The 25185-nt window shown below is 44.0% G+C and overlaps 1 protein-coding gene and 1 pseudogene across 1 annotated transcript; one reads left to right on the forward strand and one right to left on the reverse strand.

The window, feature by feature from the left end:
* Positions 1-17312: 17312 nt before the first annotated feature.
* On the forward strand, positions 17313-20870 carry LOC124669849 (serine carboxypeptidase II-3-like). The gene is made up of 7 exons (XM_047206392.1): positions 17313-17907; positions 17985-18247; positions 18333-18590; positions 18710-18828; positions 19972-20064; positions 20164-20269; positions 20450-20870. The coding sequence occupies exons 1-7, from the start codon at positions 17397-17399 to the stop codon at positions 20624-20626; spliced, it is 1527 nt and encodes a 508-aa protein (XP_047062348.1). The 5' UTR covers positions 17313-17396; the 3' UTR covers positions 20627-20870.
* Positions 20871-21384: 514 nt separating this feature from the next.
* On the reverse strand, positions 21385-24511 carry LOC124673477 (annotated as a pseudogene).
* Positions 24512-25185: the final 674 nt, after the last annotated feature.

Raw genomic sequence — 25185 nt, forward strand, 5'->3', positions numbered from 1 at the left:
CGTTGTTGCTGTAGTCGATCACTTCCCGCTTTCGAAAGCGCGTAGAAGATCTTGACGGTGCCACAGTCGGGCAGCACCTCCGTACTCGGTCACACGTTCGGTGTTGATGACGACGTCCTTCTCCCCGTTCCAGCGGGCAGCGGGAGTAGTAGATCCTCCTCGGAATCCCGGCAGCACGACGGCGTGGTGGCGGTGATGGTGGAGAACTCCGGCAGGGCTTCGCCAAAGCGTATGCGGGAGAGGTGGAGGAGGAGGGCGGCTAGGGTTTGGGGAAAGGGGGGCTTGGGGCGCCGGCTAGGGTGCCCCTTGGTGGTGCGGCCAACTCATGGTCTTAGGGTGGCCGGCCCCCTCCCCTTGTCCCTCATTATATAGGTGGAACAAATCTAGGGTTTGCCCAAGTCTTCGAAAAAGACCCCAATTCAAAACTGCCATATGGACGAAACCTAGTTGGGTTGGGACTCTCTCCTTTCCCCCTTGCTTGGCCGGCCAAGGAGGTAGAGTCCACCATGGACTCCACCCTCCCACTTGGTGGGCAAGTTAGGGTTGGTGGAGTCCAACCGGGACTCCACCTTCCGTAGTGATTTATTCCGGATAATTCTAGAAACCACCTTCCATAAATTCACCGCATTTCCAAACTTGGAAAGTGACTTCCTATATATGAATCTTATTCTCCGAACCATTCCGGACCTCCTCGTGATGTCCTGGATCCCATCCGAGACTTCGAACAAAACTTCGAACTCCATTCCATATTCCATATCTACTTAAACGACATCAAACCTTAAGTGTGTCACCCTACGGTTCGTGAACTATGCAGACATGGTTGAGACCTCTCTCCGACCAATAACCAATAGCGGGATCTGGAGATCCATAATGGCTCCCACATATTCAACGATGACTTAGTGATCGATTGAACCATTTACATACGATACTGATTCCCTTTATCACGCGATATTTTACTTGTCCGAGGTTTGATCATCGGTATCTCTATACCTCGTTCAACCTCGTCTCCTGACAAGTACTCTTTACTCGTACCGTGGTATGTGGTCTCTTATGAACCATTCATATGCTTGCAAGCTAATTAGACGACATTCCACCGAGAGGGCCCAGAGTATATCTATCCGTCATGCATCGGGATGGACAAATCCCACTGTTGATCCATATGCCTCAACTCATACTTTCCGAATACCTAATCCAACCTTTATAACCATCCATTTACGCAGTGGCATTTGATGTAATCAAAGTACCCTTCCGGCATAAGTGATTTACATGATCTCATGGTCGAAGGACTAGGTAACTATGTATCGAAACCTTATAGCAAACTGAACTTAATGACATGATCTTATGTTACGCTTATTTGGGTGTGTGTCCATTATATCATTCACTTAATGACATAACCTTGTTATTAATAACATCCAATGTTCATGATCACGAAACCATGATCATCTATTAATCAACAAGCTAGTTATTCAAGAGGCTTACTAGGGACTCCTTGTTGTTTACATAACACACATGTATCAATGTTTCGGTTAATACAATTATAGCATGGTATGCAAACATTATCATAAACACAAAGATATATTATAATAACCATTTTATTATTGCCTCTTGGGCATATCTCCAACAGTCTCCCACTTGCACTAGTCAATAATCTAGTTTACATTTGTAAAGATATGACACCTTGGCCTTCCGGTGCTTTATCATGTTTTGCTCACGGGAGAGGTTTTAGTCAACGGATCTGACATGCTCAGAAACGTATGTATTTTGCAATTCATTTGCGTCTCAACGCATCACTCATTTTCCAAATGAGTCGGCATTAATCATATATGTTCAGTCTTCTGGTGGAACCTTAATTCCGCGGTCTGAAATATGTTACTAATATTGTCATACACAATATAGCTTCAAAGTTCTGACACTATCGGAACTACACTAAGTTCTCAAAGAACTCTTTGACTTAAACATCCTCAGTCATTGTCAAAACAATGACATACTCTGCCTTTGTTTGTAGAATCCGTCACAACATTTAGAACTCATCTAAATCTAGCATAGACAACTTCTAGCTCATTGTGCTACCTTTTTAAACAACACTTAGCCTAATTGACATTGAAATTTATTTTTATATGTGACCAAACTAATATCGGTGCAACACTTTACAACGATTTGTTTGTCATTACCCCATACAAAACTATATATATATATCATTAGTTCTTCTAAAGTACTCAAGGATATTCTTACTGTCGTCCAATGATCATCACATGAATCATTCTGGTACATGCTCATAACACTTTAGAGCACAGGACATCTGATTGTGTACATATTATTCGTGATCTATAATCACTCATGTGCTTTTACTTATTGAGTGTCAGATACACTCAGTCTTATTAAACCTTCACTTGACAAGAACATTTTCTTAATATTTCTATATTGAACTACTTCAATATCCATTCTATGTACTTTGACTTAAACTTATTATGTGTTTCAATCTATCTTCATAGATCTTGACACTAAATATGTTTTAGTCCATTTCCTTTCATTGAAGTTAATTCTCAAGAGAGTGGTTTTGCTACCCACATGGGTAGCTACGCACGTGTAGGCTTCCGTTAGATCTACGCGAAGATTCATACTGGTTGGCTTACGCTTTGACCATGTCCCGCGCCGCATACAGTAACTGAAAAGGTAATTGCCGCTAATCCCCAAACCTCCTGCGATGAACATGACCATAGCTAGCTCCCTAAAAAACATGAACAGCGCCAGGCACCGGAGGCCATGGCCAACGCCTCGTCCTTCGATTCCATCCGCGACCAGCTAGCGCAGGCACGGTGATGCGGAGGCGGCAGAGGTAGATGAGCGCCCTTGATTTCCACCGCCGCCCTTCCTAATCCCACCACCGCCATGCCCGGCGAGATGTCGCCGCCGCGCCAGCCTGCAAGCCGCCACACCCGCACTTTCCGTGCGAGCCCCACACCCGCCGTTGACTAGTCGCTGGGTGGATAGAGGCGCTATTGCGGCCGCGCTGAAGAGGAAATTCAGCCGCGCCGATGGATAGAGCCCGTTCTCTCCAAATCCATTCATGGCAGAGACGCTCATGTCGATGCGCTGCAGTGGGCGGTAGCGTGGGCGGGTGGCGTGTGGACGCTCGCGCGGGCAGGATGCTGTAGCCCGGCGCGGTGACCGGTGAGTGGGATGGGGCGGCGGGGAAGATGGTGTTAGGTGGCGCGATTCGTCTTCCGCGGCGTGCTCCATGGCGAGTTCGATTTGGGAATCAGCCGAGCCCCAAATCGAGCGCCTCGTGAAGCTCCGCGTCGGGTCGGCTCCTTCCCATCCAGCCGCCACCACCAATGCCTCGCCGAGCGTCCGCAGAGCAGAGGACGATGGCGATTTGGGTCGCGATGGCTTCCCCCGGTCCCCCGTTGACTCGATTTGAGCGTCCGCCCAAGAAGTTCCTACTAGCGACACGCAACCACCACCAACGAGGTCGGGTCTCGCCGTCCCGCCGCCGCTGTTAATGGAGTGAAACAGAGGAGCAGAGGGAGAGCGCGTCGAGAGCTTGTGCAGGTCGCCTCGTCAAGCTCCATCTCAGGCCGGCTCCTCCCCAGCGAGCCCCAATCGAGCGCCGAACAACACCTCTAGAACGAACAACGGGCGACAGATTTCGCGCGGAGGCGGTAGGAATCGCGGTATCCGCCCCGCCCCATCCACTGTTTGCCGGCTGGACTCGCCAAGGTGCTAGATGTGCTGGATTTCGGCGAGAAGAGCCGAGTTGGATGGAGGGGAGTGCTAATTGTTCTTAACTGTTAACTATAGGTACAGTAACATGTGGGAAGGGATAATGAAGTTTGAGCAATGGAACACGTGTTGGGTCCGGAAGGGGTGTGTAGCTACTCACGTGGGTAGCAGCGTTCATCCGTAATTCTCAATGAAACCTTTTAATCAAGTATATAATTACATCATTTATAACCAACTATATGTCATCTACATAAAGTATTATAAATATGTCTCAGCGCTCCCACTTAATTTCTTGCAAATGCAATCATCTTCATCGTTTCTGATGAAATCAAAAACTCTTTGACTATTTCATCCGGTGAAGATTCCAACTCCGTGATACTCACTTCATCCAATTGAAGTTCGTATACTTATCTAGTATTCCACGGACTAGCAAAAAAATTGGTTGTATCTTGTATACACCTTTAATACACACTTCTATTAAGTAATGTATTTTGCCATCCTACTAGCACATCTCATAAAAGAAATATGTAGTGATTACTAGAAGAATCCACATAGACTATAAGCATTGCTACGGAAGATCTAATCTTATCGTAGTCAACTCTTTGAACTTTGTCGTAAACAAATTTTCGACAAGTCAAACTTCTTTAAGGATATTTCATCCAAGTCCATCAATTTTATAGATCCATTTACTTTCAAAAAGTATTCATCTATCTTGGATTTCATGGCGCATAGCCATTTTAACGGAGTCAGGGCCCATCATAACTTCTTTGTATGTAGTTGGTTTGTCATTGTTCATAACCAATCCTTTGTCCACAAATCATTTATTTGATCACAAAGTAAACCATATCTACAAGGTTCAATAGATACTTTGATCTCCATGATTATAACATTTTGTAGACATGGGAGCTATGATCTTCGTGGCCGCTTCCGGAACCATTTCCGATGCTGCGCTACTCTGATCATTATGCTCAAGTTCATAAACCTTATCAAGTTCTATTATCCTCCCACTTAAATACTTCGCTAGAAAACAATTTCTTGGAAATAAGAAAGTAACATTAACAAATACTTTTGTCTTTTACTTCATAGTGGAAAGAATTCCCAATTGTGGGATAACAACAAAGACATTCATCCGGTTTCGGTTGTAAACTTATTTACTTATACCAAATTTTAAGAAAGGACTATTAGGGTTTATACCATGCCACAACTCGTATGGTGTCATTTCAACGGATCATGATGATGCTCTATTCAGTGTAAAAGCGGTAGTCTCTAAAGCATAATCCACAAAAATATAATGGCTTCATTTTATTTTATCTCATCATTAATCCAACAAGGTTTGGATACGTCTCTCGGATACTCCATCATCACTATGATACTCCATGACACGTGAGTTGTAGAACAATTTCATAACTCTCTTAGATGTTCGCTAAAACTCGTAATTCAAATATTTCCACCATGATCCAATCATAGATATTTGACTTTTCTATTACGATGATTTCCACTTCATGCTGAAATTTATTTAAATCCATTCAAATGTTTCAAACTTCTTCCTTATCGAATATATCCACATATATATACTCAATTCATTGTTGGAAGTTTTCATGAAGTAAAAGAATCTCCCACACACAACTATGCCCAGTGAACCACATACATCATCATGTATTTTTTCACTAAGTTCGTTGCCCGTTCAACTCTTGGCCTATGAACGGTATTTTAGTCATTCTCTTTTAGAAAAGATTTGCAAGCGCCAAACGATTCAAAAATCAAATGACTCCAAAATTCCATTTACATGGAGTTCCTTCATGCGTTCATTTCTAACATGATCTAAAAAGCGGTTTCACAAATAAGTGGAATTCAAATCATTTGCCTTAGCGTCAGTGTTATGTATGTGTGTTTCACCATTAAGATTTATAATAACTTATCCATCGTACATGGAGTAATGTCATAATTTGAACAACTCATTGTTTTATTTGACCAGAGCAAAATAACAATTATTAAGTTCTTTATTATAAATTCTAAGGGCTAGGTAGAATGCCAACGACAAACATAATAACACTTTATTATATTCCAGACGTGCATTATTACCATATTCCTTATCAGTCACTTAGGCCATCGTATTCTTGTATTGCGTTGTATTGTATGACATCTCATACCAACCAATCTGGTACAAATACCTAAAAATTTCATTATGTGACCAAACAAGGAATACATCCATAACATGTATATCATTTATATACACCTGAGCTAGACTTTCTAGTCTTTTCTTTCTTTCTGCCAAAATATCTTTTGTAGATTCTCTTTTAGCTTTCCTCATTCTCAGAAAACACTTCACCTTCAATAGTTTCTAGGTTTGTTGGTCAAATACCAATAACCTTGAGGTTCTTACTTTGAAGTTGATCATCATATGACAAGTGTTCCAAATTTCACTATTAGTAACTTTGTAATATGATGAACAATTTCACTCATAATTTTATCCATTATATCATGACGACTTTCCGAGACCATGTCTGTACACGCTAGGCTCGTAAAGTTTAACCTCGCATTCGCATGTGCAAATCTGGCTTGCACCCGTTGTATGCACACGTAGAATCTATAACACCCGATTATCACGTGATGCTTCGAAACGACGAGTCTTAGCAACGGTACATACTAAGGACGATCACTTCATGGATATGCGAATATCGTTAGTGCCCCAATAGTTGGAGGATTGGGACGCCTGGCGTCTTCAACCTTCATACATTCCCATAAAACTTATGAGTTTATATAGTCTCACCAAATTATATTCTATCACCTTGCAACAAGGTCTTAGATATCACATATATCTCATACCTTGCTTATTTCTGAAAACAAAATTTTCAGCTCCTTACTTTTCAAACAGATTTGAACTTCAAGTTTCACGGAGACAAGATGATTCTAGATACTAATTGAAAACATTGTTCTTTGAATCAGCAATGTGAGGTTTACTAAAAGTTTGCAATATGACTTAATCATTTCTTGATTCTTTAACAATACGGTACCAATCCATAAAGTTTCTTGTCAGACTTAACAGTATTTCTATCTCAATTACAAGACTAGCGCATGGTACAAAACGGATGCCAATTCTACAAATTTAATTCAAAATACTATTCAGACTATGTTCATGATAATTAGTTCATGTTTTAATCTAATTACTAATGAACTCCCACTTAATACAACATCCCTCATAGTTGTTAAGTGGCACACGATCCACATCCACTACACCAAAACCGATCATCACGTGAGATGATGTAGCTTCAATGGTGAACATCAACATGTTGATCATATCCTCCATATGACTCGTGTTCAACCTTTCGGTTTCCTGTGTTCCGAGGCCATGTCGGTACATGCTAGGCTCGTCAAGCAAACCCAAGTATTCCGCGTGTGCAAACATGGCTTACACCCATTGTATGTGAACGTAGAGTCTATCACATCCGATCATCACGAGATGCTTCGAAACAACGAACTGTAGCAACGGTGCATACGAGGGGAGAACACTTTATTATCTTGATATTAATGTGAGGGATCATCTTATAATGCTACCGTCGCGATCTAAGCAAAATAAGATGCATAAAAGATTAACATCACATGCAATTCATATGTGAGATGATATGGCCCTTTAGTCTTTGCGCCTTTGATCTTCATCTCCAAAGCACGGACATGATCTCCATCATCAACGGGCATGATCTCCATCATCGTCGGCGTAGCGTTAAGGTCCATGGCGCCGTCTTCATGGTTGTTCACCGTGTGTAGCAACTATTACAACTACTTTGAAATAATACTACAACATAAAATATGAAGACAACCATAAGGCTCCTGCCGGTTGCCACAATACAATAATGATCATCTCATACATATTCATCATCACATCATGGCCATATCACATCACCAAACCCTGCAAAAACAAGTTAGACGCCTCTAATATGGTTTGCATATTTTACGTGGTTTAGGGTTTTCGAGTAAGATCCAATCTACCTACGAACATGAACCACAACGGTGATACTAGTGTTGTCAATAGAAAGAGTAAATTGAATCTTCACTATGGTGGGAGAGACAGACACCCGCAAAGCCACTTATGCAATACAAGTTGCATGTCGAGCGTGGAGCAAGTCTCATGAACGCGGTCATGTAAAGTTAGCCCGGGCCGCTTCATCCCACCATGCCGCAAGATGCAAAGTACACGAACTAAAGACAACAAAGCATCAACGCCCACAAAAACAATTGTGTTCTACACGTGCAACCAATCTATGCATAGACACGGCTCTGATACCACTGATGGGATTCGTAGCATAGAAAACAAAAAAATTCCTACCGCAAGAACGAATAACAAGCCAAGATCCAATCTAGAAGATGGTAGCAACGAGAAGATCATGAGACTAACCCTCGAAGATTTCCAAAGCCTACGAGATTAGATCTCGTTGTTGCTGTAGTCGATCACTTGCGGCTTTCGAAAGCGCGTAGACGGTGCCACAGTCGGGCAGCACCTCCGTACTCGGTCACACGTTCGGTGTTGATGACGACGTCCTTCTCCCCGTTCCAGCGGGCAGCGGAAGTAGTAGATCCTCCTCGGAATACCGTCAGCACGACGGCGTGGTGGCGGTGATGGTGGAGAACTCCGGCAGGGCTTCACCAATGCGAATGCGGGAGAGGTGTAGGATGAGGGCGGCTAGGGTTTGGGGAGAGGGGGGGGCTTGGGGCGCCGGCTAGGGTGCACCTTGGTGGTGCAGCCAACTCATGGTCTTAGGGTGGCTGGCCCCTGATACGTCCCAAACGTATCTATAATTTCTTATGTTCCATGCTACTTTATTGATGATACTCACATGTTTTATACACATTATATGTCATTATTATGCATTTTCCGGCACTAACCTATTGACGAGATGCCGAAGAGCCGATCTGTTGTTTTCTGTTGTTTTTGGTTTCAGAAATCCTAGTAAGGAAATATTCTCGGAATTGGACGAAATCAACGCCCAGGGTCCTATTTTTCCACGAAGCTTCCAGAAGTCCGAAGAGGAAACGAAGTGGGGCCACGAGGTGGCCACACACTAGGGCGGCGCGGCCCAAGCCCTGGCTGCGCCGGCCTGTTGTGTGGGGCCCTCGTGACGCCCCCTGACCTACCCTTCCGCCTACATATAGTCTTCGTCGCGAAACCCCCAGTACGGAGAGCCACGATACGGAAAACCTTCCAGAGACGCAGCCGCCGCCAATCCCATCTCGGGGGATTCAGGAGATCGCCTCCGGCACCCTGCCGGAGAGGGGAATCATCTCCCGGAGGTCTCTTCATCGCCATGATCGCCTCCGGATCGATGTGTGAGTAGTTCACCCCTGGACTATGGGTCCATAGCAGTAGCTAGATGGTCGTCTTCTCCTCATTGTGCTATCATGTTCGATCTTGTGAGCTTCCTATCATGATCAAGATCGTCTATTTGTAATCCTACATGTCGTGTTTGTTGGGATCCGATGGATATTGAATACTATGTCAAGTTGATTATCAATCTATCATATATGAGTTGTTTATGTTCTTGCATGCTCTCCGTTGCTAGTAGAGGCTCTGGCCAAGTTGATACTTGTAACTCCAAGAGGGAGTATTTATGCTCGATAGTGGGTTCATGCCTCCATTAAATCCGGGACGAGTGACGTAAAGTTCTAAGGTTGTGGATGTCTCGTTGCCACTAGGGATAAAACATCGATGCTTTGTCTAAGGATATTTGTGTTGATTACATTACGCACCATACTTAATGCAATTGTCTGTTGCTTGCAACTTAATACCGGAAGGGGTTTGGATGATAACCTGAAAGTGGACTTTTTAGGCATAGATGCATGCTGAATGGCGGTCTATGTACTTTGTCGTAATGCCCTGATTAAATCTCATAGTCCTCATCATGATATATGTATGTGCATTGTTATGCCTTCTTTATTTGTCAATTGCCCAACTGTAATTTGTTCACCCAACATGCTATTTATCTTATGGGAGAGACACCACTAGTGATCTGTGGACCCCGGTCCTATTCTTTACATCTGAAATACAATCTACTGCAATTGTTCTTTACTGTTCTTCCCAAACAATCATCATCTTCCACACAATACGTTTAATCCTTTGTTCACAGCAAGCCGGTGAGATTGACAACCTCACTGTTACGTTGGGGCAAAGTACTTTGGTTGTGTTGTGCAGGTTCCACGTTGGCGCCGGAATCCCTGGTGTTGCGCCGCACTACACTTCGCCGCCATCAACCTTCAACGTGCTTCTTGGCTCCTCCTGGTTCGATAAACCTTGGTTTCTTTCTGAGGGAAAACTTGCTACTGTCTGCATCACACCTTCCTCTTGGGGTTCCCAACGGACGTGTGTTAATTGCACGCATCAGCCCCCTCCCCTTGTCCCTCATTATATAGGTGGAACACATCTAGGGTTTGCCCAAGTCTTCGAATAAGACCCCAATTCAAAACTGCCATATGGACGAAACCTAGTTGGGTTGGGACTCTCTCCTTTCCCCCCTTGCTTGGCCGGCCAAGGAGGTGGAGTCCACCATGGACTCCACCCTCCCACTTGGTGGGAAAGTTAGGGTTGGTGGAGTCCAACCGGGACTCCACCTTCCATAGTGATTTATTCCGGATAATTCTAGAAACCACCTTCCCTAAATTCACCGGATCATTTCCAAACCTGGAAAGTGACTTCCTATATATGAATATTATTCTCCGGACCATTCCGGACCTACTCGTGATGTCCTGGATCCCATCCGAGACTTCGAACAAAACTTCGAACTCCATTCCATATTCCATATCTACTTAAACGACATCAAACCTTAAGTGTGTCACCCTACGGCTCGTGAACTATGCAGACATGGTTGAGACCTCTCTCCGACCAATAACCAATAGCGGGATCCGGAGATCCATAATGGCTCCCACATATTCAACGATGACTTAGTGATCGATTGAACCATTTACATACGATACCGATTCCCTTTGTCACGCGATATTTTACTTGTCAGAGGTTTGATCATCGGTATCTCTATACCTCGTTCATCCTCGTCTCCTGACAAGTACTCTTTACTCGTACCGTGGTATGTGGTCTCTTATGAACCATTCATATGCTTGCAAGCTAATTAGATGACATTCCACCGAGAGGGCCCAGAGTATATCTATCCGTCATCGGGATGGACAAATACCACTGTTGATCCATATGCCTCAACTCATACTTTCCGAATACCTAATCCCACCTTTATAACCACCCATTTACGCAGTGGCGTTTGATGTAATCAAAGTACCCTTCCGGCATATGTGATTTACATGATCTCATGGTCGAAGGACTAGGTAACTATGTATCGAAAGCTTATAGCAAACTGAACTTAGTGACATGATCTTATGCTACGCTTATTTGGGTGTGTGTCCATTATATCATTCACTTAATGACATAACCTTGTTATTAATAACATCCAATGTTCATGATCACGAAACCATGATCATCTATTAATCAACAAGCTAGTTATTCAAGAGGCTTACTAGGGACTCCTTGTTGTTTACATAACACACATGTATCAATGTTTCGGTTAATACAATTATAGCATGGTATGCAAACATTATCATAAACACAAAGATATATTATAATAACCATTTTATTATTGCCGCTTGGGCATATCTCCAACAAATAGGTGTCAACTAGTTGGTAGTGGCTTGCATCCCTCCCAGCGCGCGCTCCTGTGACATGTGTTTGAGCCCTGGTATCCTAGTGTCTCCCTATGTCGGCGCCTAGAGGTCCCCTCCCGTTTTAATATATTACACTAAGACTGTTATTTTTTAGGGTGTGCTAAGACTGTTATGATTTCTTGAATATGAGATTTGCAGAAAACTCGTAAGCACATGTAATATCAAATGTCCTCATACTAGAAGGTGTACTCTGGTTGTCATCAGATGTTGCATGAAACAGTGTGATCATAACGGTGATTATTTGGCACATCGGAAAGTGTGTCTAGAAACATGGATAGTTCAAGAATGGTATTTTGCTCCTCCTTGTTACTGAGAGATACACTATAGGCCATCTTGGTATCAAAATTCCACCTGATCGTCTGGCCTGACATAGCGTGATCATTATCACAAAGAAATCGGAATACATAACGAGAAAACAAAAATGGAACTAAAACAAGAATAGTGGGTATAGTGATCGATGTGTTGAATCACGAGGAAACCAAAGTCACGCCTCTTGTTGTGATTAATATGGTGAAGCAAAGGGATTAATATTTGTTTAAACACAAGGCCCGCTTGATGGCATCCGTGCACGCGCTGGAGCCATCATAGACGTCTAGGTCCAGCTCTCTGTTATTGACCCGAAAGGGTTCAAGAGTCATGTTTGCGCACTACCGAGCCTGCTAGGTCACACGCTTATAGACTCTTTGGATAGGAGGAATTTCATAGGAATTTTGGAAGAATTTTGTAGGAATTTTGAAGCCCATTAGATCATAGGATCTAGGCCATCAATTTTCCATGGATCCATTCATATGCCCTCCACTCCATAGGAATCTCAACATGAGTCCAAACCTCATTCATTTTTTCCTTTGAGAAGCCCAATGCACTTACACTCTATTTCTATCTCTCTCTCTACATACTCATTATCTCTCCCGATTCCTGCAAAATTCATGTGTTTGTTTAATGCACACCTAATGCATGTAAAATGCATGCATGAACTTTGTAGTTTACTGTCATATATTCCAACATTTTTTTGCATGTTATAAGATGTTATATTCATGTTTTGCATTGATTTATGGGGATTTACCATTGATACCCTTTTATTGGTTTATAACTCTACAGAACAGGAAACCCATGTTTATGTATTTTTAAGTTTCACAGACCTTACAGAACTCAAATGGAGCGAGGATTTTTATGGAGTCAATATTTTCCCTGGAGACAAAATATGAGAAGAAGTACCGGTAGGGGCCCACGAGGCCCGAACAAGCGCAGGAGGCGCGGGCCCCACCATAAGGCGTGCCACCATGTCTCGTTCCCTCCTCGAGTGCCCACGGCCATCCATTTTGATCTCAAACTGGCGAGCTTGACCTAAAAAACACTATATATAGACCCCTCGAGGCGTTCTCGGAGGAAGCGGCACGGACACACGAAAACCACGAAACTTATGCTGAACATGCGAAGATTGGAGCGGGAAACACTACCGGAGCCATCCCTGTTTGCAAATCCACCCTCACCAACATCGTCAACACCGCCATGATGACGAAGAGGGAGTAGTCCACCTCTAGTCTATGGGTTTATGGCAGTAGCTTGATCTCTCTCTCTCTCTCTCTCTCTCTCTCTCTCTCTCTCTCTCTCTCGTGTGCTATGTTGTTTAGATGCCATATGAGTTGCCTATCATGATTATGGCCATATTTGTAATTCCTATTTGGTGGATCTTTTGTTTTATTGGATGATCTATGAGATCTTAATCTTTATTATGTTTTTGATGTATTAATATATGCATATTGTTACCGTGTTCTTTATTAATTATTCCGATCAAACTTTTACGCAAGAGTATGTGTTCGGGATGGTTGTGTATTAGAAGGAGTAACATGGTGGTAGTAATGAGTTGTGACAACAAGCCTCATATCTACTATGGTCTTTACCAATTCTTTTGATACCTCAATAGGGATAAAGTGAATGCATGTGCTATATAATTCCCGGTGACAGCTAAGAAGTCTTCATTAAACTATGGATCGTATGCTTGATCTATTGTGATACGTTTAATTCAAGGTAGCATATTTTTTGTTGAAAACATCGTGCCAAAGTACCTAAAGCTATGCTCTGTTAATTCTTAAATCTAGATTGCTTGGAGTGTATCACTTTCTAGTCGACCATAAGTAAGATGTTTAGTATCATCTTTATGTTAGGATGCGATGCCCATATAAATGCTAACCAAGACACATAATAAAATCTCATCAATATTGAGTTATCTATCATGTTCATAAAGCCACCACTCTTTTATGAGAGAGTAGACAAGTGAACACATGAACCCCAGTCCACTTTTTATCATAAGAACAACTTTTACTTTCTTTTATTTGCTTTTGCATTTGTAGCATTAATTAATTTAGAAAATACAAAAATATCTTTACTTCTTGCAACTACAACTAAAAACCCCAAAACATCTTTATTTACTTGTTTTTATTTACTTTCTAGTTATAGTTTTCTCTCTAGTATTTTATTTATTGATATTTTACTTTACTAATACCGAAGCCTTGTGCTTGACAACCACACGTGGTAGTTGGGGGCACAAGATAAAGACTTTGCTTTGCAGGATGCTAGACGAGGTTGGAAGAAGCTTCACCTTTGGTCCCCCGATAGTTCGATATAAAACCCGAGTCGCCCTTGTGGGGAAAATTTGTCTTGATGCATCCCTTTACCCTTGGAGTCCTAACAAATTGACACACTTGTTGTAGTGTCATCAGAACCATCTAAAGACACATCTTTTGTGCTTCCAAATCCTACAACAATTTATAGTACATATCATCCTAATCATGTTCTCCTTTGAAAATAATGCAATTCAATGAGGCTCTTAAATTAAGTCGGTCTTAATAGATCGTATGTGGATGGGAGAAAGGTCAGCAAAATTGTTCCGAATTCATTGAAATTATTTAGAAAGAAACCGAAAGAATTTCATAGTAATAGGAAGGCCTTGGAGAACTGTAATGTGCACTTGAAGGCCCAGGAAGGACCTAGAAGGTTTTGGAAACTTCTATAATTTTCTGGAGGGCGACATGGGTCTGTCCACCTAGGCAAGCCATGTTGAGGCAGCGAAATGGGCCTCTAATGAGCATTAGTGGGGAGCCCCCACTTGCCTTGAGGGGTAAGAAGGGTAGGATAAGGCTTGTGGAAGGGGTGCCTCCCCCTCTTATCCGTGTGGTGCGGCCGACCCTAGGGGAAGGAAACCCTTCCCCAAAGGTAGGCACCCACACCCCCTCCCCTATATAAGGAGATGGGGTAGACCCTTCATCCACTCCAAGTTCTTAGAGTCTGCTCGCTCCGTATGTCTATCCCTCCCTCCCTCTCACTCTCTCTCTCTCTCTCTCTCTCTCTCTCTCTCTCTCTCTCAAAACTCTTCACATAAACACTGAAAGGGTGCACCACTACCACCGTTAGTGCAATGCCTTAGACGTTGGAATGCTACTAGATTAGATTAGCATACATGTTGATACTGAAGGAGGGATCATACCTTTGATCCTAGGAGCGAGATGGAGACCATACTTACGACTCGGAGGGATATATGCCTAGCTAAGGGGATTGCCGCGTTCAGTATTTCACCTAATTTCTTCCACACTTTTATTGGTGAGATTTTCTAGATCTTTTCTTGTTTATTGCATCTTCGTAGATAGATCTCGGTGGTTTGTGTAAGTAGATTTTTTTTGTATTCTATCACTTTCCCCTATAATAGACTCCCTAACCACCTCATAATTTAAAAGGAATAATTAAGAACTTTCAAAACACACCACTTCATATTCCCGAGACACGCGCAAGACCCAACCACCACACTGAAATTTCAATCCCTTGCCTGCTCCACCGTCGGCACATCCTTCCGATGTCCCAATGTCACGCCTATCCGCTTGTGACCCCTCCACTATTTCGAACAACTTCAACCCCTCATTCGGTCTTAATTCAGCAGGAAAAGGAGCCATCAAACCGGATGCACCACCGTCATTAAAGCCTACTGGAGATCGGTCGTGCATCTCCCCTGCCATGCGACCCCCTGACCACCGCCACTTGTCCATCAGAGCTCTTGTGGCCTCCCTCGTACTGACACCCCGCCCTCTAGCATCATTGTGTGTTGCTCGCCACATTCCCTCCGCCATCGCCCATCCTTCCCGCGAGCATGCGAGCGTCGCAATGGTTTCATGGGATACGAGCGAGGACATGGAGTCCATCGAAAGAGCCATCTTCTTGGCAGATGTGTTAGGTTTGTTTAGGGTTTTCTCAGTGTGGATGTGTAATTATTGGTTTAAAAGTCAGACTTAGACATTATTTTGAAGGAATAATGATTATGTTTGAAGATTTAAATTTGACGGTCAACGAGAAGAAAAATACGAGGAAGAAACGAAGAAGGTGAAAGAGAAGATATCACTAGGACATTATGCTAATACAATGATGGATGAACCAATGAAGCAGATCGAGGATGAAAGAAGAGAATAAACAAAGAAAAGATGCAACATATATCGTCCATCATGGGACATGTCTTTTACGTTCCATGGTGAAGTCAGAGGTAGAGAATATCATGGAAGCCGAGATCGGAGGACTAATAATGGTGGTTCGAGTCTTTGTATTGATGACGAATTTTCTTTGGTGATTCGTGACTCGTAGTAGCGGTATGCAAGTTGGAGCAACAACATAGGTGAAGTTTAATATCTTACCTTTCAGGGTGAAAGTCTAAGGTCCGATCTTAATTGGTTGGTTCTACCAATGGCCTTATTGAAGACTGTTAGAAGTATAATATGTAGGGGGTGTATATGTAAGACTAGGACTCATCATTTTGTACTCCAAATCTACCCCTTCCCTTTGTACCTCTATATATACCACACGAGGGTCCAAGCAATACAACACACGGAAATTATGGTTCTGCAATTTCTATAAAGACATTGTTTTGAGAGCGTGGACTTTCTCCAAGGTGAAATCCTATGATCTATGATCGGGCGATGACGATGTTTATGCTCTGTTTCCTTCTTGGAAACGCCGCTTTCTAGGAATTTAGATTTCATGTGTTGTCTTGGTGGTGTTTGTACTGCAGCTACAAGAAATAGATCAGGGACATTTTTTAGCTCCTTTTTTTTCGACGTGTGCATCCATAATACCATTAGAAAATTGTGTTGTTGCATAGGCTAAGTCTAATTGGTATCTTAGCGCTATTAACATATTTCGTTTGTTAAAGAATTGTCCATAAACACAAGATCAAAATGGCTTCAGCTACATTGAAGATGAAGAAGATCGAAATATATGGTTTTGAGAAGAAAACATGTTCCTAAATGTGCATTCAGTGATACTACTGGAGTATTATTATCGTGGTCAAGGTTGTAATACTCCCTTCGTCCATTAATAGATGTCCGATGGTTCGTCTAAATTTAGACGTATCTATGCACTAAAGAGTGTCTAGATACATTTGAATTTAGACAAACTTTTAACATCAAAAGATGGACAGAGGTAGTAGAAAAAAGACAGACATTTTGGGAGTCATTTATAAGGTTCTAGCGGAGATGCTTTAACTGAACCGTTCGATTCTGATGGAGACACCACCACAACAGTTATGTCATCAGCAAAATCCAAGAGATCTTGATAATGCTTGCAAGTTGCAACCTCGTTGCTGCCTTCCCTTTCAAGTAAGAAACAGGACATGGTTCGTCGGTTATAACGGAAGAAATTTTATTGCCATGAAATGAAAGCATGTGCTGCCCTAGTGGATGCATGGACGGATCAATTGGATGATCTATCTTGTATTGGATGGGAACTTTTCCACCGATTCTGACATGTCCGTCAATTTGTCCCATGTCGAATTTAATCGGCACTCCGGATTCCCGCCCTATAAATACCAGGTCGAAACGAGCACCCGTTGTCTCCAGCGTGCAGCGTGCCTGTCTGAAAGCTACAGGCCGACATACTAACAGTGAGGTGCCGTCGATCCGGCACGAGCAGCGCGCGCACTCGCCATGAAGACCACTGTCGCGGTGTTCTTGCTTCTGGTGGCGGTGCAATGCCTCGCGCTGGGCTCCGGCACGGCAGCTGCGGCGAAGGTGCGCCGGACGCGGCAGGGCGACTACCTGAACCGGCTGCGCGGGTCGCCAGCCTCGGGCCAGTCGTCGTGGGAGTCGCTGGCGGCCGTGGAGGAGACGGCGAAGGCGGCGGGTAGCAGGAAGCCTGTGGCGGCGGAGGTCGGGCGCAAGGAGGCCGACCGCGTGGAGGCGCTCCCCGGACAGCCGCGCGGCGTGGACTTCGCCCAGTACGCAGGGTACGTGACGGTCGACGCGGCGGCCGGGCGCGCCCTGTTCTACTACCTCGCCGAGGCCGTCGGCGGCTCGTCGTCGAAGCCCCTCCTCCTGTGGCTCAATGGAGGGCCCGGGTGCTCGTCGTTCGGGTACGGCGCCATGGAGGAGCTCGGCCCGTTCCGCGTCATGAGCGACGGCAAGACGCTCTACCGCAACCCCTACTCCTGGAACCACGGTACGCACGACGCTCATTTCAGTGCGATCCATTGGCAAATTAGTAACACCGTGAACTGACCGAACAACGGTGTGCAGCGGCGAACGTGCTGTTCTTGGAGAGCCCGGCAGGGGTGGGGTACTCGTACTCGAACACCACGGCGGACTACAGCCGGAGCGGCGACAACAAGACGGCGGACGACGCGTACCTGTTCCTGGCGAACTGGATGGAGCGGTTCCCGGAGTACAAGGGCCGCGACTTCTACCTCGCCGGCGAGAGCTACGCCGGTCACTACGTCCCGCAGCTCGCGCACGCCATCCTGCGCCACGCCTCGCCGGCCATCAACCTCAGAGGCATCATGGTAATAATTAATCCGACACACGTCAACCTCGGCCATTTTATCCAGAAGTCTCACCGGCCACTAACACGATGGTTGTTGTGAAAAGATCGGGAACGCGGTGATCAACGACTGGACGGACAGTAAGGGCATGTACGACTTCTTCTGGACGCACGCGCTCATCTCCGACGAGACCGCCGACGGCATCAACAAGAACTGCAACTTCACCCCCGGCGGGGCGTCCAACGAGCTCTGCGAAGACTCCTCCAGCGCCGCCGACGAGAACCTCCGGGACATCGACATCTACAACATCTACGCGCCCAACTGCCAGTCCGAGAAGCTCGTCACGCCGCCCATCACCCCGTCGGTGCGTTGTCCATCGATCGTCACTAACTAGTTCTACAGTAGTGCACTAGTCCCAAATAATGGGTGAGGCTGATTCACCGGGATACTGATTGAGTTAACTTTGATTCTACGTGTGGCCAGATCGACAACTTCGATCCTTGCACGGACTATTATGTGGACGCCTACCTCAACCGCCCGGACGTACAAAAGGCGCTACACGCGAACGTCACACGCCTCGGCCATTCCTGGTCAGCCTGCAGGTACATCCGTACTCGATCCTTTTTTTCTAGAAAGAGGGAAAAAAAGGACGTTTCTAGATTTTAGTGACATAGAACTAACTTAATTCTCAGTGAGACGATATCACCAATTGCATCATGCTCAGTTTTACTCCACGACATGAAGTCGTCTGAATCATAGGGTGTAGAAGCCTAACGATTTCATCTTCAGTTATCCAAAAACAAAGCTAGATGTATAGGACACCACTCCTATTAGTGTTGCTGATGATGGATCCGAGCACAGTGCAGAGTGCAGGGCGCCATCGAGCTGAAACCGATTGATAGAAGAAACACAATCAGGGAGGGATCGACATGACACTGCATTATTGGATTCTTTTTGGTGCTTCATCAATCATGCGTCAACAACAACTAATAACCCTGGTTGAAGTAAACCACACACCACACTAATCAATACCCTTGCACGAAAAGTACCCTCATTTTTTCTCATCAACAAAAAGTATAATACTCCAATTTGGCAAGTAGTAACTACTATAGGGATATATGCCCTACCGACCATGCAAGGATGGTAGGTGCATCACAACAAGGTAGATGCTAACTTGCAGTAAGCAATGTGGTAATTCATTAGTATATATATGTGCTCAAAAGGCTGGCTGGTTGCCCAAACTTGTAGCGATCACCTGCTGCCCTTCACGTGATCTAGATGCAAATTGACATAGTTTTTTCAATGAGTTGGTGTCCAAACTCATTGTCCTCCAGCAATTTCATCCAGACTTAACAAGTGAGAAGATAGGTCATGCATGCGTGGTACCAGTTCACTCTGACTAATTTAGACGCGTGTTCTCGAGGAAAGATTCATGCCAAGATCTGATCCTGCATTTTCCTTTTCATGGCGTGATCCAATGCGCATGTCGGATTGCACCAACCACCCATATGCTCTTGGGTTCTTTAATTTGTGCATATACGTAACGTATAACAATACTATACTACATGCGTGGAATTATTAGGGATTTTTTGTCCATATTGCTAGTTGCCCATGCTGCGAGCCTGCGATGATTGGCAGGCCCATGTGCAATCAGATCCGTCAATCCAGATCACCTTGAAAAATAAAGTTTGTTTCCTTCGAATCATGGAGTAATTTGTAAAATGTTGCGGCTATCTTATTTTCAGTGAAGTCTTGAGACACTGGGTTGACAGCGCCACAACGGTCCTGCCTATAATCCGGGAGCTAATGAAAAACAACATCAGAGTCTGGGTTTACAGGTATGCATGATAAGACTTTTTTTAGAGGAGAAGTGAACAAATTTGTGGTGTACATGCAATGCAAATTAATTATAACACAATGGACATTTACCTTTGCAGTGGAGACACCGATGGCAGAGTGCCCGTCACTTCTAGTAGACTCTCTGTCAACCAGCTCCAGCTTCCAGTGTCAGCAAAATGGAGGCCATGGTTCAGCAACACCAAGGTGCTTACTTACACTCATCTCTTCCTTGGCAATAATCAGTTCATAAAAAGAGAATGCACGTAATTCTACCCTGATAATAAACTCGGCAGAATTTGAAATCCTGAAGCTCCGATACTATAGTTACCAGTTTTATGCTCGGACTAGAGAAATAAAATGATTTGTTCAATTTTGTGAAAACAGGGTGCTGGAGAGGTTGGTGGCTACGTTGTGCAGTACAAGGGCGACCTCAGCTTGGTAACCGTGAGAGGAGCAGGCCATGAGGTCCCAAGCTACCAGCCTCAGCGAGCGCTTGTGCTTGTCCAGAATTTCCTCACAGGCACAATGCTCCCTGTCTGCAAAACGTGCGATCAGGATTAACATAAGAAATAGTAAAAGTAGTACACCAGCAGTTTTAGGGGATGTATCATTTCATTCGGTACAAGAAATAAGAAAATTCAAGTAAAGTTAGACACAGAAACCCATCAACCCATGCCCTCTGAAGACCATGTAACTGCAGGTCAGGAAATGCTTTCATATAGATAAGAAACTGTACGAGTAATTTATTAAGTCTGAATATTTATGCCAAAATGGCATGCTGCAATACTACTGATAACTGTATGAAGTGGTGCCTCCATGTGTTACAGTGACTAATCAGGAAAATGAAATTTATATGTTGGTTCCAAAGCAGGGGATACTGTAAACTCTAGAAATTTTGCAGCAGCAGCAGCATCACTAGTTGCATAATTTCCATTGCTATAACAATTTCAATTGCTACATCAATTAGATTCAGTACATAGAATAAGAAAAATCAAGTGAAGTTAGATAGATAAAGCCATCAAAGTATCAAATCGATGCGCTTCGCCAATCATGAACTGCAAGTCAGCAAAATGGTTTCACATAGATAGAAGACTATATGGTGTAATTTTACGAAGTCTGAAGAATGATAGCCCAAATGGCATGCTGAAATTCTGGGGCCAATAATCACCAATCAGGAGAACCAAACTATATCTTGCTAACAAATCAGGGATACTGTATAATTTCATTAATTTGTAAATTTGACTATATGCTCCGAAGCATAAACGTACTGCAAATTGAAACATAAATAAAGTCTCAGAAATTCTTGCAGAAGCAGTAGATACGAAAAGCTGTGTGAATATATTTCTTTCAGGAAACTGGCAGTGTTCACCCAAACAAAATACAATGATTGAAAAACGGCAATTGTTTTGGCATTGCATACAGGATGAAAATTGACACATTTTCTTCCTCAAATGCACCAAATAATCCTGTGCTCCCTTCAGCACGGGATAATAACCAATGTAACATAACATAGTGACTCGCTGATTCTTATAAAATCACTGAAAAAATGTACACACGTGCAAAAGCACACTTTCTATCTTTGGATGGCCATAATGGTGGCAACATCACGCGCAACAATGCACAAATATTGTGAGATGAACCAATCTACACCTCATTCTGAATCATGCATCTCTAAGTGGTTTTAATTGGAGAATCTGTCCCTGTTAATCCTTGCACCTTTTTGCAGACATAAATATAATGAGAGTCAGGATCCTCCGGAATAAAGCCATCAGGCAATCTACCACTCTCAGTCAGTGGAACAGGATCGAAGACAGACCTTCTTGCATTTCCCTTGAACCCAGGTCTTGCTGCAATACGTTAAAATACCGATCATAAAGTACACAAACAACTATATAAATACAGAAATTGAGCTCACTCAGGCAGGATAGACGTGACAAAGAAACGTTTTCATTTAACCAAACCACAGTTCTGTTTTGATCTTGTATGTAATGCTATTACGGATTACAGTTAATTCATAAGTTAAAGCTCCAATTCATACAAAATATGGGGCAACCCTACTCATGGACACTCAAACAGAAATACTGGTGCCTTTTTTTTTCAGATCAAATACTATTGTCATTAAGCAGGGAAAGTGTCAACACAGCGGACTAAACTTGAACATGTCTGCCATGCAAAGAAAGGACAGAATTGACATAATACTTGTACGTACGCAGAATGTACAGTGCAATTTTCCAACTGCACACTGGCTGGTTCAAATGAGGAATTCGCGCTGATGGATCACCGTAAGTTATCTATCAGTTCCGAAACAATATTTTGATCATTATAATCAGTGGAAGAAAATAACATATTAAAGCTGTGCTACTAAGAAACTCATCCAAACTGCGTACCAACATAAAGACCCCCCCTGGTTTAAGAAGCCTACAATCAGAAAAGGTACAACTGATAAGAAGGCAGGAATGCTGAAATGTACGAGATATATTGGTGTAGATGAGAATGTAATTGATACTTTAATGGGGTTGAAGATATTAAAAACCTCCCCGCAAAAAAAGAAGATATTAAAAACCTGTCTACTTCCAGGACCATCTGAGCTGCGCTGAGAGGAGCCTCCACACCACACTGTGGAAGTAGCAAGAGCGTGATGTTGAAGATGTACCAATATAAGGAACATAGAAAATGACATAATGTCACCTACTTACCATCAAAGAGTCCAAAGTACCTTGAAGAAATGCAAAAATAGAGCAAGTGGTATTAAGCATGTGTGGCGATAGACTCATTACTTATTAAAACACAAATGTTGCCTGAAGAAACTCATACCTTTGTCAATGGCACAATCAAATGATTCATCAGAAAATTTACTCATATCCCTAACATCCATTTGCATGTCTACATATCATAAGAAAATCAATAGACGCTAGATTGCTCTTCCCGGAAAAAAAAGGAAATCAGTACACGCTAGAAAGGAAAATGTACTTAAGGATACATTGTAGCTGTGGAAGATCGAAGTACTTCTTTCTCATCATCTCAATTAAAACCGAGGAAATGTCAATGTTTATAATCTCCATGTAGCCATCAGCGACCATATCCTCTGACATAACTACAAACAGCAGAGCATGGGAAGGAAAGTTAAATTAGCACAGGGAGTGTGTAATCATTAATATTTTGGAGATTAGATTTAAGAGCACAGGTTAAATCCCTAGACTCTATCCAGCATTACTGGTCATCCCATCCAGTGAGCAAAATCCAACCCGTAAGGGTGTATGCATTGTTTTTAGAGCAACAGGGAGGAGGCATGTTTTTGTAAGTGAGAAACATGCCCAAAACCCATGCCACGAAAGAAACAAAAACACCCTAATCTGGCTCGGGGGGATCTCGGTATTGAACGCAGCAAAAGCGCTGCCTCGCTGCAGGGTGTATGTATAGGCATTGACAGACGTGTGACAAGAATATGACTAACAGAAGAAAACAGGGCACCATGTTTGAACAATTAGCGAAAATCAAATCTGCTTTCATGCTACTAACGTGCGAAGATGCTACCTCACGCAGTACATCTCGTCTGCACCAATACTGAGCCCAAGAGTTGCTGCGGAATTTGCCAGATCAAGGATGGTTTGTGGTTGGGAACTTGGGATTATCATACAAAGCTATATATGATGGTTTCAGATGTGTGCTTCCATAGTCCCTCTAAATATTTTAACTTTCCGGACAAGCTGTTCCTGCCCCAATAGCGTTAGGCCATGACAGTTCACAGTGACTGCTTTGTTGTGTGGCATCAGCATGACGACCCTGCCCATTCACACATTCCCTAACAGCAAAAATATACTACCACAGTATGCCATACAGAGTATAAATATCAGATTGAGGGCACTGACATATGTCAAATTGTGGACTGATCGACTGGCCTTATGTTATTGCCACGACAGTGTGGAATGACAACGAAAGAACTGCAGCAAAACCGCCACCTAGTCCAGGATATTTCCGCAAAATATTGCGTAGCTACAGAGTGACAGCAATTTCCACCAGAACAGACGTTGACAAGGCGCTGTGCAAGCAACTAGTCGAGCTGATGATCACTCGCTCACTAGTCCTTGACAATCACCCCAGTTCACAGATCACAATCACGCCAATATTTGAATGAAAGGAGGTTTCTACTTCCGGATAAAAAAAGAGACAGAATACAACGGGCACAGGCGAGCGCGGCCTCTACCGGTCAATCAGGGAACCGTCGGGAGGAGGAGAAGGGAAGAGATAGGGAAGGGGGTGCGTACGCGCGGAGCCGCAGCCGATCATGAGGAGGCGGGAGGCCGGCGGCACGAAGCGGCGGACGAAGGGGCGCAGCGCGGCGTAGCGCTGGTACCAGTCGTACGGCGCGCCGCCCTCCTCCACGTACCGCGCGTCCCAGTACCCCGCCTCGCCGTAGCAGAACACCGTGCCGCCGCCATCGGTTCTTGCGCCCCCCTCCTCGTCCTCCTCCGCCACGCGCGGCGACAGCGGCGCCGACGACGACGACATCGCGCGCCCGGGGAGGGAGGGAGGGAGTCTGGGAGTGAGCTGAGGGAGGCGGATGGGGAAGGGGAGGGGAGAATAGTAGGTGGTGGGGGGAGTGGGAGGAGCATCGGCATCGGTACCGGTGTGCTCGCTCGAGCTTGGGACCAGCCGCCCGCCCGCCCGCCCGCCACCACACGTCGCCGTCGTCGCCACCCGATGCGCATTTTCTTTCGTTATTACCTGTTGTTACCCTTTCCGTTCGTTTTTCTCCCGCCTCAGGTTTTTCGCCCCTTTCTTCTCGGTTGCCATATCACGCTGACTTTTCCGACGGTCTGCTTTCGTTTTGGCCGTTGGCCTCTTGCTGTGAGTATGCGCCTCAAAATTTATATTCTGTCCTTTCTTATATGGAGTACTTTTTTTGCGAATTATTTTACTTGACCAAAAAACTGATATCTCCATTTTAACTTCCAGGAGTTCAAGATTTGGTCGAAAACAAACTCAATTATAAGTAAATTTGGTTAATCACAAAAGCAAGTTCGTGTGATTGTGGCCGGGCATCTTCTGGCAAAGCATTATACTTCCTCTGGTTAAAATAAATAACTTAACTGGATACGAATATATATATATATATATAT

The sequence above is a fragment of the Lolium rigidum genome, chromosome 7 (assembly GCF_022539505.1).
Source record: "Lolium rigidum isolate FL_2022 chromosome 7, APGP_CSIRO_Lrig_0.1, whole genome shotgun sequence".
NCBI lineage: Eukaryota > Viridiplantae > Streptophyta > Magnoliopsida > Poales > Poaceae > Lolium > Lolium rigidum.

Bases quoted from the DNA above. Each gene is read 5' to 3' on its own strand.
- LOC124669849 (XM_047206392.1), top strand. From the start codon at position 17,397: ATGAAGACCACTGTCGCGGTGTTCTTGCTTCTGGTGGCGGTGCAATGC. The intron at 17,908-17,984 runs GTACGCACGACG...AACGGTGTGCAG, and splicing joins CCCCTACTCCTGGAACCACG to CGGCGAACGTGCTGTTCTTG. The intron at 20,065-20,163 runs GTATGCATGATA...TTACCTTTGCAG, and splicing joins ATCAGAGTCTGGGTTTACAG to TGGAGACACCGATGGCAGAG.